The sequence below is a fragment of the Bos mutus genome, chromosome 20 (assembly GCF_027580195.1).
Source record: "Bos mutus isolate GX-2022 chromosome 20, NWIPB_WYAK_1.1, whole genome shotgun sequence".
In the NCBI taxonomy this organism is placed as follows: domain Eukaryota; kingdom Metazoa; phylum Chordata; class Mammalia; order Artiodactyla; family Bovidae; genus Bos; species Bos mutus.
In genome coordinates, this window is record NC_091636.1 from 38,293,110 (window position 1) to 38,307,011 (window position 13,902).

The 13,902-nt window shown below is 41.1% G+C and overlaps 1 protein-coding gene across 5 annotated transcripts in view; it reads right to left on the reverse strand.

The window, feature by feature from the left end:
* The window catches only part of LOC102284917 (sperm flagellar protein 2), a 207,936-nt gene that overhangs the window by 72,603 nt on the left and 121,431 nt on the right, over positions 1 to 13,902 (reverse strand). For all 5 annotated transcript variants that reach the window (XM_070357654.1, XM_070357652.1, XM_070357653.1 and 2 more), the window contains 4 exons: positions 12,413 to 12,540; positions 12,191 to 12,329; positions 8,545 to 8,682; positions 2,038 to 2,189 (listed from right to left, as the gene is read on the reverse strand). In XM_070357654.1, the coding sequence (XP_070213755.1) occupies positions 2,038 to 2,189; positions 8,545 to 8,682; positions 12,191 to 12,329; positions 12,413 to 12,540 (557 nt within the window). The remainder of the gene's footprint in view (positions 1 to 2,037; positions 2,190 to 8,544; positions 8,683 to 12,190; positions 12,330 to 12,412; positions 12,541 to 13,902) is intronic.

The window sequence follows — 13,902 nt, forward strand, 5'->3', positions numbered from 1 at the left end:
AAGCTGGCTGTGAATTTTTGCAAATCACTGGCTTGGTCATGTTTTGAAGCATCAGATGAGGTTTTCTGAAGCTGGCTCTTTGATTATCACAATGTTTGGAATTTTGACAGTACACAGTACCTATGGAGGCCATGTGTTTATGACTCAGTACCCACCTACCCACAAGGCCAGCTGACACTTTAATAATCAAGTAATGCTCAGTCTCAGTCACCGAGGCATATTAGATTCATGTGCCTAATCAGTTAAGGTAAAGGTTGTGTGATTATCTCTAGACATTTAAGATGGGGCAACAGGCATTTCTGAACACCTTGCTTTGGAGGACTGCAGTGGCAGCATATCATTTGAAAAAGGAATCTGGGTTTAGAATTCATCTACTGAGAAAAATTCTGGTCTAGCCAGTTCTCTCACTACCAGTAGATATTTCAGTAGATATTAACTGGGGCATGTCCCTTGACTTTCTGAGGCTCCATTCCTCTTGGAAGAATACAAATATAATAATAATATTATGACTATTATTTTTATACATTATTTGTTATTAGTTAATACCATTATTATTACTATTAGGTTGTTGGAGGAATAAAATAGACAAACTATGGGAAAATGCTTGATGTTGTGCTCATTTCCCTACACATGTTAAAGAGACTGGTTGACTGGTTGGTTGGCCGGTTGACACATCCATTGGCTGAGAGTTCCAGGAGATACTTACAGCAGTGACTTGAGGTTGAGATTGGTGTAGAGTAGTTTTGCAGAAAATAAGAACTGGCTGTTCTTTTGCTCATCTCATTCTACTAACCAACATTAACAGCTTCCCCATTATGCCTGCCCTGCTATTTTGTGCTAAGAACAAAACGCACTGCTACTGGGGACACTGAAACTTGGCCTCTCTTGATGACTCTTGATGGTTCATATCTCTTTGGAAATTTTCTTATTGTTTTTAATTGCAATGTTCTCTTTCAGCACTGGCTGAGTTAAAACATTGATCTTGTATTTGAGTCAAAAAGAGGGTACAGACTTTCCTTTTTGTGTTTTCTTGTTTACGCATGGTCCTGACAGGGACATGATGGGACTAGATGGAAGAAGCCTACAGAGAAATGGGCCTCAGATCACTGTGGAATCCTGTTGTGCTCAGGCCATTTCAAATTCTTGATGGTATAAGGGAGGGTAAAACAAGAGGTACTCACAATTACAACAGTGTATGTGAGGAAGAATAGTTTGTTGTCATATTATGCAATAAAGATAAGAGTTACCACTTATCGAGAGTCACTGGGACTAGGTTCAAGTTTTCTGACTCTCAGACATGGTGCTCTATGTTCTGAGGATTTCATTTTCTGCAGTTTTCATAACTACCCTACTCTTACAGATAATGAAACCAAGGCTTAAGAGAGTTGGGGGTGACTTTTCCAAATAAATTGTTTTAATTTACTTACATATAACTAGTAATTGGCTAAAAATGTAATCTTCATTCTACCCTTACCACCAAGTTTATTTTCATGCTGGTGGGAATCTGATGTTAGATCACTAAGACGTTTCAGTCTCACAAAGACATAACCACATAAGTTTGAGTCTTTACTGTTTCTCAGTTTCCTATACTGTAAAAGAAGACACATAATGCCTTGCAGTTTCATTTACATGATATCACACACAGACACACCCATGCACACAGAACAGCATGGGACCTTTCATAAAAGTGGTCATGATCCCTTACCAGAAAGCCTTCTGGTCAAAAGTGTTTCAGAATTCAGAATTTGTATATACTATATATTCCCTACTATCCCCAGCAGTTTGGTGGAAGCACTCTATTACAAAACACACTATATCTCTGCAGCAAAAATGAGTAATCAATGAGTAGATAAGTAGAATGAATAATGCATATCAATAGTCTTTGTCAAAGTTAGAAAAGAAATTCAGTTTTCAGACTTTTTTTTTTGGATTTTGGATTAGAAGATACAGGAGTGTGGTTTTATAATGGTATTCAATTTAAAATCACAAAGCTTTATGTTCAGACTAATTACAGTGCGACATGATAGTCTACCTTACCTAAGCTGGCTTTCCAAAATATCTTTACTATCCAGTTGGACCAGTGGGACTCGAGTGAATCTCTTAGTGTCATCCATTGGAATTTTACACTCCATGGCTCTGTAATAATCTTGCAGGAGTCTCTTCGTATCTTGGAAACGGTTCAGTTCTGCCTTTAATAGCAAATATGAATGTTAAAACCCAAGACAGAACAAGATAATCTGCACATATTTTCCATATAAGCTCTGTAAACACTATTTAAAAACAGTAGGTTGAAATCAGCTTTCTAGAAACTAAGAGAAGTGGTTTTAAGTGTTTAAGATTTCATAAAAATTAAAGAAAGTTGGTGAGTTTGCATTCTCTGTACTTATTGAATATGAGTCCACTTAACGAGATGACATTTCCATGTCTCTTAATAATGTTACAAAAGATAGTATGATGTCTGAAGTAGCACATATTAGTCATTATTTTGACATTAGGAATTCTTTGTGCCTTATATTCAACCAACCAATACATTAACAAACATTTGAGTGTGTTTCATCATACATAACACATTAGTTGACTTGGTAAATACTAAAAGTACACAGAAAATACATAATATAAGTACATATACTGCTATAAAAGAACTGGAACACAAAATAAGACTAGGTATTGGTCCTGTAGAACCATGAAACGTAGCTGCAGAGAACTAACAAATGGTGAGGTGAAGTGATAACGAATAGTCTTTTTCTCACAATTTCCATTCCTGCTCAACATGAACAGAAGGGAGGTCACTCCTCCAAGCTCAAAACGAAATGCCTCTGCTAAGTTTGCCAGTAGACATCTTGGGGGACAGGAAATGAAGAAGCACAGAGGAGCATCCGTTATTCCTGAGTGACTCCCTCCCAGCAGGTCGCCTCTGTTTGTGGTAATTGTGACATGGATGTGCAGTGAGATCCTGCACATTGTCAATTACACAAACAGACCATGAGTTTTCCAACCTGCTCTCCTACCAGATGTCAGACCAGTGGGCATATCGGTGCTTCTCTCTGGTAGTGTAACCATGACCTTCAGTCTTTGCTTTTATTAGTAGGGCTACTTAAACCAGTTCAGTTCAGTTCAGTTGCTCAGTCAGGTCCGACTACTTGTGACCCTGTGGACTGCAGCAAGCCAGGCTTCCCTGACCATCACCAATTCCCAGAGCTTGCCTAAACTCATATCCATCAAGTCAGTGAGGCCATCCAACCATCTCATTCTCTGTCATCCCCTTCTTTTTCTGCTTTCACTTTTTCCCAGCATCAGGGTCTTTTCCAATAAGTCAGTTCTTTGCATCATGTGGCCAAGTATTGGAGCTTCAGCTTCAGCATCAGTCCTTCCAATGAATATTCAGGACTGATTTCCATTAGGATTGACTGGTTTGATCTCCTTGCAGTCCAAGGGACTCTCAAGATGGAAGCTCTTATGCAGATGTATTCCACAACAGCTAGTTAATTATAGAAAGCATCTTTTCTAAAAAGAACAAAACTCACCTGGTGTTCAAAGCCCTTTGCTGAACCTAACTCAGGATATTTATAGGGGCTTCCCTGGTGGCTCAGATGGTAGAGTCTGCCTGCTATGTGGGAGACTCTGGTTCGATCCCTGGGTGGGGAAGATCCCGTGGAGAAGGGAATGGCTACCCACTCCAGTATTTTTGCCTGGAGAGTCCCATGGACAGAGGAGCATGGCAGAATATTTATAAAGGGGTCCCTATATTCAGCAACCAAGTAATGTTGTCATATATGTAATAAAACATCAAGGAACAGTCTTGTACTGCCATACTGAGTTTGGAAAAAATAAATGTCTGCTTTGCATTGTAGTCAACAACAAAAGACAAGGATAGTTTCAATAGATTTGTTTTTGATACAGGAAAGGAGGGGCCAATCTGATCCTAAAAAGTTGCTCTCTGCAGTATTAAACTTTTCTAGCTAAATAACTGAAATAGGAAAAAATTCCTTTGGTTAATTCTATACTGTAAATAAAATTACCATTTATATATTATCTTAAGATATCATAAGATATGAAGAAAACCTATGACCAACCCAGACAGCATATTAAAAAGCAGAGACATTACTTTGCTGACAAAGGTCCATCTAGTCAAAGCTATGGTTTTTCCAGAGGTCATGTATGGATGTGAGAATTGGACTATAAAGAAAGCTGAGTGCCAAAGAATTGATGCTTATAATGTGTGGTGTTGGAGAAGACTCTTGAGAGTCCCTTGGACTGCAAGGACATCCAACCAGTCCATCCTAAAGGAAATCAGTCCTGAATATTCATTGGAAGGACTGGTGCTGAAACTGAAACTCCAGTACTTCAGCCACTTGTTTCGAAGAACTGACTCATTGGAAAAGACCCTGATGCTGGGAAAGATTGGAGGCAGGAGGAGAAGGGGATGACAGAGAATGAGATGGTTGGATGGCATCACTGACTCGATGGACGTGAGTTTGAGCAAGCTCCAGGATTTGTTGATGGACAGGGAAACCTGGTATGCTGCAGTCCACAGAGTCACAAAGAGTTGGACATGACTGAGCAACTGAACTGAACTGAACTGATACTCAAGAGAATCTTCATGATACCACATTTCCAGTGTGTGGCATGCAAATGTATTAATAAACCCAATTTGTACAAATTGGATATTGACAAATAAATTTGGGGGACTGAAGTATTGTGAGGCTATACAAATTGTTAGTTATTAAACTATAAGCATTATGGTTTAATAATGCTTACCAAATTAGCATTATTTGTTAAATATATTTAGAAATCAGGAAATTATTTCCTCTGTAACTTAGAGAACTGACCTCTTTAGTTATGATTAAGATTAGTAGGTCCTATTTTATATAACTGGTATTTCAGACAGTGCTGGTATCCATGCCTCAGACTGACCCTGTTATATTATTTTATATAAAATATTAATTTATTTTTGGGGGGACATAATTTGACTAAGTATACAGCTAACTATGAATAAGATGCCATTGTACATCCACAATACCCATATAAGCAGAATTAAGATTATTTTCACACTTGTGATAGCTAGTAAATCATTCTTTCTCATTGTTTCTGTCTTCATAGAATCTCAGTTTTGAAAGCAAACTTAGAAATCATCTTGCATAGCATTTTCTACAATTTGTCTTGTACAAACCTTGTCTTCAATTCAGTTTAGTTGCTCAGTTGTGTCCGACTCTTTGCAACCCTGTGTACTGCAGCAAGCCAGGCTTCCCTGTCCATCACCAACTCCTGGAGCTTGCTCAAACTCATGTCCATCAAGTTGGTGATGTCATTTAATGATTTCATCCTCTGTCATCCCCTTCTCCTCCTGCCTCCAATCTTTCCCAGCATCAGGGTCTTTTCCAATGAGTCAGTTCTTCGAAACAAGTGGCTCAAGTACTGGAGTTTCAGTTTCAGCACCAGTCCTTCCAGTGAATATTCAGGACTGATTTCCTTTAGGATGGACTGGTTGGATGTCCTTGCAGTCCAAGGGACTCTCAAGAGTCTTCTCCAACACCACAGTTCAAAAGCATCAATTCTTTGGCACTCAGCTTTCTTTATAGTCCAACTCTCACACCCATGCATGACTACTGGAAAAACCATAGCTTTGACTAGACAGACCTTTGTCAGCAAAGTAATGTCTCTGCTTTTTAATAGGCTGTCTAGTTTGGTCATAGCTTTTCTTCAAAGCAGCAAGTGTCTTTTAATTTCATGGCCATAGTTACCATGTGCAGTGATTTTGGAGCCCCCTGGCCCCCAAATAAAGTTTCTCATTGTTTCCATTGTTTCCCCATCTATTTGACATGTCAATCTTGTCTTATAGACTGTTAATGAGTGCCACTTTGGGGATAAAACAAAGAAAAACTTTGCAACATCAGTTTCAGAAATCCTGGGTTGGCACACTCAAAGAGTTTCTATATTGCAGAGCATCTTGATAATAATAATATGTCAATATTTTTGTTAATGTCCCAGCAAGAAGGAATGGTAGAGTACATAGCCCTTCCCAAAGTCTTTTGACTCAAGTCCTTGTTTTGTGAAACATCTTGTAGGAGTAGTGTTCTACAGAATCCACCTTGGGAAACACTTATCTAGCCATAAACCCTTGAAAACTTTCACAAAGATTTTCCTCCCCTTCACAAATATGCACAAGATTCTGCTCATGGGCTCCTGGACCAGCAGCTCAAGGGCCTGCAAAGTCTGTTATTTGATGGACAGTTCCAATCATTAGGCTCTTTTTTCACTTACTGAACTGAAATCTACTACTCTTCTGTAGTTTACAGCTTTGTTTTTTCCCTTTTTTATAGGATTCTGTCAATCCATGCAGAACAAGGCCTTTTCTGTTCTATTGGCTAACCTTTAACTATGGAAACACTGATGACAAACCAGTGGTCAGAGGTACTGGCCCAGGAGTTAGACTCCCTGAGTCCAAATCCCAGTTCTCTCTTGACTGGCGTGTGGCATTGGTCAAATTACTTCATCTATGTTTGCCTCGGTTTCCTCCTCTGTGAAATGAGCATTAAGATAGAATGTACAGCCTAGGGTTCCTGTGAGGGTTTAATGTATTGCACAGGAAGAATCCTTAGAACTGTATCTGGCACATACAGATTAAGAATTTAATACATATTAGCCTTTATTTGCTCTCCTTTCCTTTACCTTCTTTTCCCCCACCCCTAGTTGGTTTTAGATGTAGATTCTGTATCTCAGGGAGAGTCTGAAAGGCAGGTATTGTGGGGTATAAGAGTTATGCCATTTTCACAAGAGGTGCATAATTGCTTGGACTTCTGGGAATGATTTACAAAAATTCTCTAATCCCTTTCCCTTCACTATTGGATTTCTGTTATTTCTACCCTAAACTTTTGACACACCTTTACCAACATTCAATGTCCGTTTACTCAAAGTGGTGCCCCAGGGGCGTCACCCCAGCGGGTTTAGGCTGCTGGGTGTCTCGCCTTCATATGCAGCACAACCCATGTCTTGCGGCTCTCTCCTGCATCCCAGAGCCGGCAATCAGGGAGGCAGCTCCTGTCTCTTAGGTTTCTGCTTCCAGTGGTCCATGATTGTCTCTTGGAGTGCTGGAAGTCCTCGCCTTCAAAGTCACTTGTTGAACAAGGATTTACTGAACACCTCCTGTGCACAGGTCTGGCGAGCCTCAGCTAACTATCCTCTTTTCTGGAAATAACTTCTCCTGTAAACTAACAAGTTCAAGACCTGTAAGGTACCCTTTTCCACTGTATCCTCACTGCTGTTTCTTAGGAAAGAATACTCCTGTAGACACAGCTTGATTACCAAGATACCCTTCATATTCCCCTCAGTGTGAACAGATTATAAACAGGTTTCTCCCTAACTCCAGGCTCCTGATCTTCCTTGTCTGAGAGTATTTACTTTAGGAAACTTGTCTTTGTAAGCCTATTCTCTGTCACTTTGAGATGTAAATCTCTTCAGATCTTTCCTCAGGTTCTAGGAACCAGAACTGTCTCTGTCAAGGACCTGGGAACCACCTCTTTGAGATGGCATCATATGAAGTGAAAGAAGTAGCCCTAGGTCCCTGTCCTCTGGGAGGAGAGGAGCCTGACTTAGGAAGACATCCTGCTCCAAGCTGTAAAACTACTTGCATCAAGAAGAGAGGAGGAAGTTTACTTTTCCTTTAAGTGAGGCCAGTCGAGAAACACAAGTTGCCCATGACACCCCACTCCGCTCCAGCTCTTAGAAACACTCCAGCCCTTCTTCTTGGGAGAGCTGGGTCTCCAGACTTGGTAATGGCATCCCACTCCAGTACTCTTGCCTGGAAAATCCCATGGATGGAGGAGCCTGGAAGGCTGAAGTCCATGGGGTCGTTGAGGGTCGGACACGACTGAGCGACTTCACTTTCACTTTTCACTTTCATGCACTGGAGAAGGAAATGGCAACCCATTCCAGTGTTCTTGCCTGGAGAATCCCAGGGATGGGGAGCCTGGTGGGCTGCTGTCTATGGGGTTGCACAGAGTTGGACATGACTGAAGTGACTTAGCAGCCCTCCCCTATTGTTGACTAATTTCTTGGGATGAAATCAACGTGTGCCTCATTAGCTGGTCCAGCACGATTCATTATTTAAATGGATGCAAAAGCAAGTTAATCAGGTTGTTCTGATGAATGGTCTGTGTTGCCAATCTGAACATAAATGTTTTTCAGGAATCAAGTGCCGGCTGAGACTGATCCTGCTCATGTTCTGTGGCAAGGCTTCGGGTATCTGCTGCGGGGGGCTGGTGAGGTAATGACCCAGGACAGACACCATCTCTGCTGTCCCCTCCACAGCTCCAGGCCACCTGGAAACAACTGGTGAGGTGTCGCTTGAGATGTTCCCAGTTCTGGTGTTTGCTTGAAATGGTTTATTTCAGCTGAATTCCTTGGCAAGTTGGGGCTCAAGCCTGGGTCGGGTGCTCTGAGTGAAATGAGCTCCAAATGGCCCCTTACATTCCCAGAAGGGTGGTTAATAGGAGGGCTGTAGCCATAGAGGGCAGAGTCTGTGTCATTCTGACCAGCCACTCTTACCTGCATCAGTGAGAAGAAATGGTTCATGGCAATTCCCGTCGAGTCCTGCAACCAGCTCTCGTTAATGATGTCCAGACGCTCCTGCTCTGCTTCTTCCTTGCGGGCATCGCAAATGTCCCACAGGCGGTCCCGTAAATCCTGAACACAGAGAAGCAATGCTGTGAGGCTTCAGAATCGCAGCTTGGATGACCTCCGTGTAATGAAACTAAAATCCTTTGCCTGTCTTAAAAATGTGCCTGAAGAAGATTTAGATCTAATGCATTCATGTATTTTATCCTTTTGCTCAACAAATCTTTATTTTGCTTCTACTCTGTCAGGGCCTCGGTTTCTAAGACCCCCCTCAGCATACCCTGTGCCCATATTCAAACCCGCTGCAGTTCACTTTCTTCATGGGGGGCTATGGTTTCTGTATTCTAATCCTTCCTCACAAGACTTCTTTGGTTGAAAAAAGACCTCTCAGGGAATTTTGGAGGAAATGGTGTATTGTTGATGGAAGAAATCTGCAGCTCTGTGCAATCCAAGGACATACATAGGCTTGTTAATGAATCATGGGTGAAACATGTCATTCATCAAGAAATGGTGTTTGAACTTAATCTGAAGATAAGCTTTGTACTACAGAGTTAGCAGTAAAATAAAATCTTTTGAAGATCCCATCTCTGCCATTTACTAGGTCCGGAACAATAGTGATGATACCTTTCTGTGTGTGTCACTGCATCAGAATAGAAGTCAGTGAACTTATATTGACTCAATGAATGCCTCCCAACAAACTTAGGTACTCTTATTATCTTCCTTTTGCAGGTGAGGATCTGAGTCAGCCACAGAGAGGTTTTTTTCCTAAAGTCACCCTATGAGCGAGTGGTGGAGTCAGGATATGAGCCTGTGGGCTTGAGTAAGATGTACCACTAGATTAGGGCTCAGTTACTTGACCTGTGAAATGGGGATATTGTTTACCCTTTGGATGTGCTATAGTCAGCCTAAGCCTATAAATCACTTTGATCCCTGGGTTGTGGAGATCCCTGGGGGAGGGTATGGCAACTAACTCCAGTATTCTTGCCTGGAGAATTCCATGGACAGAGGAGTCTGGAGGGCTACAGCCCATGGAGTCTCAAAGAGTTGGATACAACTGAAGTGACTTAGCTTGCATAAAGCACTTAGCACAGTATTCAGCACACAATAATTTCTCAATTATAAACACTATCATAGAAATTCATAAAAATAAAACATCTGTTTAATAAAAATCCCATTAATAAAATATATGTAGCCCAATAAAACTTGACAGTTTTCATAACATTAATAATTTATTGAATGTTAACGGTGCATTGGGCATTGTGTTTAGTGCCTGACATTGATTACCTCATTCATCCCCACAATAACCAAGAGAGAAGTTCCTGATGAGAAATTGTATGCCCAGAGTGATTAAATCACTTGCCAATGGTTTCAACGTGGTGAAGTCAGGAATTCAAGAGCAAGAAGTTTTATTCCAGTATCTACAGAGAGTTTTATTTCTGTGATGCTGTGTTTATGGAACACTTAGCGTTTTGGTTTGTTATCTTGTGGGGGCTTCATGTGAAATGAAAAGATCAATGCCATTTTTATAGCTGTGTGCTCATGGCAGAAGAATACACTATTATTTAGAGCTGATCTGGGTGTCTCTGGGGTCTTTCCACAAATGCTATGTTGGACAGTCAGTGAGGACTGGCTTGTACTCCCCACACATTTATACATTTTTAAAAAGACAGCAGAGGAAGCAGGGGACTTGTTTCTAGCTCTCATTCTGTTTCTGACTCATTTGGAGGTCTTAGCAAGTACTGTTATCTCTGTAGTTTGGTTTTCTAATGGTAAGGTGAGGATAACACGATAGCAGAGCCTCATCATTAACTTCTCAGGATTGAAATGAAATAAGCCAAGAACAAGGACTGTTACCCCAAATAAAGAGGTTAACTACTGGCAAATAGGATTATGGTTTTGTCATTTAAAATTTTTGTTTGTTTTAAGTATCTAATTTGTGTACAATAAACAAACAGTACTTCAGGAATTAGGGGGAAAATGCTCATAAGATATTTTAAGTCCCCAAACCTTCTCATTCTATTAGCAATCATCTTATTAATCTGGGGCAAGAGTTGATAGGAGGGCCAGCTTTGTGAATAAGTAGGAAACAGGAAAAGGCAGATATGTTTTAGGATTAAGAACAGGTGCTTCAGTACTGGGGCATTTGTTAATTCAATACCTGCTTGATAGAACCTACCAGCACCCTGCTCATCCAAGTTACCGTCATGCCTTCACTTAACTTCAATGGCTCCCCAGTTGGTTTCCCAGTGGCTCTTAAACACACCAAGCATCCTCCTCCTCTAGTGCCTTTGCTTTTCTCTCTGCCTAATACACTCTTCCTCCCCAGATCTGCCTGGCTCATTCACTCTCTCCTTTCCTGAGTTTGCTCAAATATCACCTTCTCAGAGTGGGCCTTTATACAATCACTGGATACCAAATAGTACATCAGTGTTTTTTCCTCCAAGCTCTTTGTCCTTCACCTAGCTCTTACCAGTGATATACTCGCTGTACGTGTATGTGTTTATTGCTTATTCTTTGCATTCTGGCCCCCAGAATGTAAACATCCTGACGTCACAGGCTTTTTTTCCACTGTTCAATCCCTAGCCCCTGGAACAGTGCTGAGGCCCTGGTAGATGTTCAATAAATATTAACAGAGCAGATGCATGGGCCATGGGGTAGAGCTTGGCAATTTGTTGTTGTTGTTGTACAAATAAACATTGAGACTATAATCAGATTTGACCACTAGTAGCCTATATTTAGGGCTTTTCCTGGTGGCCCAGATGGTAAAGAATCTTCCTGCAATGTAGGAGACTCAGTTTGATTCCTAGGTTGGGAAGATCCTCTGGAGAAGGGAATGGCAACCCACTCCAGTATTCTTGCCTGGGAAAGCCCATGGACAGAGGAGCCTGGTGGGCTTCAGTTGTGGCAAGGGAAAGAATTCCCCTGACAGGAAAAGGCAAGAGACAGGAAATGTAAGAAATCAAAATCAGGCTTCTTACACATCAGAGGATCTTTTCTAAAGCATCAGGGTAATATATATACATACATACTTAAATGTATACTCCATTTATGAATTTATGAAAATCTGCCTGTTGACCAAGTACCAGGCACTGTGCTTGCTGGAGATACAAAAATGTATAAGATTTGGTAGCTTCCCTCAAGGGATCTATTCAATAGAGGCAACACTTCAGGCTTTCTGGAATGTTCCTTCATTCCCCTTCTCATTGACATCAACCAACGATTTAATTGCCTCCAAGACAGGCACATACTTAATACCAGACTTGGTGTTAATACCATACATTCACATGCTTACATGACCTGACAAAGTGCTTAAGAGTGTACAAAATAAATAGAGGCTGGAATGATCTTAGATCCCTGGCCTTGACTCCTCCTTCCAGAAGCATGGACCATTGGATTCTCACTCTGAACTCAAAGTGCTGAAGAGCCATTGCTCTTGAAAGTCAGCAGGTTGATGTTCAAACCATTTCCCTCCTCATCGTCACACCTCATGAAAATAATGAGGGGATAAATGAGGCTTTTGCAGCGGGAGGTTTGAGAGTGTGGAGACCTGGGCCCTGTGAGTCACAGATTCCCTTACATTCACTCTTTGGTGCAGCTCAGCCTTTGTTTCCTCATCATCCCACAGGTCGTCAGGAAGGGAGTTGAAATCCGCCTGCCACTGAGACACGAAGTCTTGCTTGTGGTCTGGACGCCTCAGAAACTGCTGGAAGCCTGTTCTGTAAGGCATTGGGGGAAGGAGACAGAGCTTACATGTCCTCGCTGTAAACTACATGACTGGAACGGTGGGAACTTTACTTACCTAATATCATATAAGTAAGCAAGTACGGCATGCTGGCCTTCTCTCAACTGCCTGAGTACTGTTTTGATGGAATTTATATAGGAATTTTCTATCAGTTTCCAGTATGGTACTAAAAATGATGGTATTTCCTGTTAAATGACAAAGCATAAAAATCATAATTTCAAAGGGCAAAATGCTTCTGTGCAATTGAGCCAAAGGGCACTACTAAGTGGGAGATCAAGATGCAACTGCACTGGGACTTCCCTGGTGGTCCACACTCCCAATGCAGGGGGCCTGGGTTTGATCCCTGGTCAGGGACCTAGATTTCACATGTGGTAACTAAAAGATCCAGCATGCAGCAACTGAGAGCCAGCACAATCAAATAAATAGTGCACTGGGACGACCCAGAGGGATGGTATGGGGAGGGAGGAGGGAGGAGGGTTCAGGATGGGGAGCACATGTATACCTGTGATGGATTCATTTTGATATTTGGCAAAACTAATACAATTAGGTAAAGTTTAAAAATAAAATTAAATTAAAAAAAATAATAAAAAAATAAAAACTCTGTAAACAATTAAAAAAAACAAATAAATAAATATTTTTTAAAAGATGCAACTGTGGCTACTTAAATGATCCCTGTGCAACTTCTAGCTCCTCCCCCAGTTAATTCCTATTTCAAACCATTCTTCATGTCTCAGCTCAGACATGTTTGTTTCCAGAAATCCTTCCCCAAACCCACAAGTGTATAGGGTCATCCTTCATCCCCTGAAGTTCAGATGTCCCACTTGAGCACCCTGTACTTCTCCCTTTAGAGCACTGATGGCATTAGTTGTAACTGCTTATGTTATTTGTCTATATTCACCTCTAAAATGGCAATCTCATAAAACCAGGAAGAATGGTTATCTTATTCACTGCTGAACAGTTTTTCCTATAATTAGCACAGCATCTGGGGCATGTTAGGTGCTCAAGAAATATTTATCGAATGAATGGATTGAATGATCACAGACATCTTATCTTGCCTAAGTTGGAGAACATCTATGGGCTCATGTCACAGTGATTGGTGAGTTATTCCTCTGAATTCCCCCTTGAGGTTTCACATTTGCTTTAAAGTGCACCATGAAACTCATAAAGTTTCTTTTATGTTATCTTTAATGAGGCAAATCAACCATCAAAACCAAGAGATAATGAAACAAGAAATAAAATTGAAGATATTTATTATATTTAATACAAACTTTGTATAGTAGTTATTCCCTTATTGGCTGTGCATTTGTTAGTCAGGGAACACACACATGGGCCTTGGAGGTCATTTGGGCTAATTTCCTCTCCAACTGAGAAATGACAAGAGATCCAGGGATAGATTATCCAGTCTTCCTGTGGACCTGATTGATTTCAAAGCAACCCCCCTCCAGGTCACACTTGTGCTGGTGGAAAGTTCTTCCTGTATTATTCGCCTTCCTGTAGTTTCTACTTATAAGCCCTAGCTGTGCCTTTCAGAGGACAGGCTGCATTCA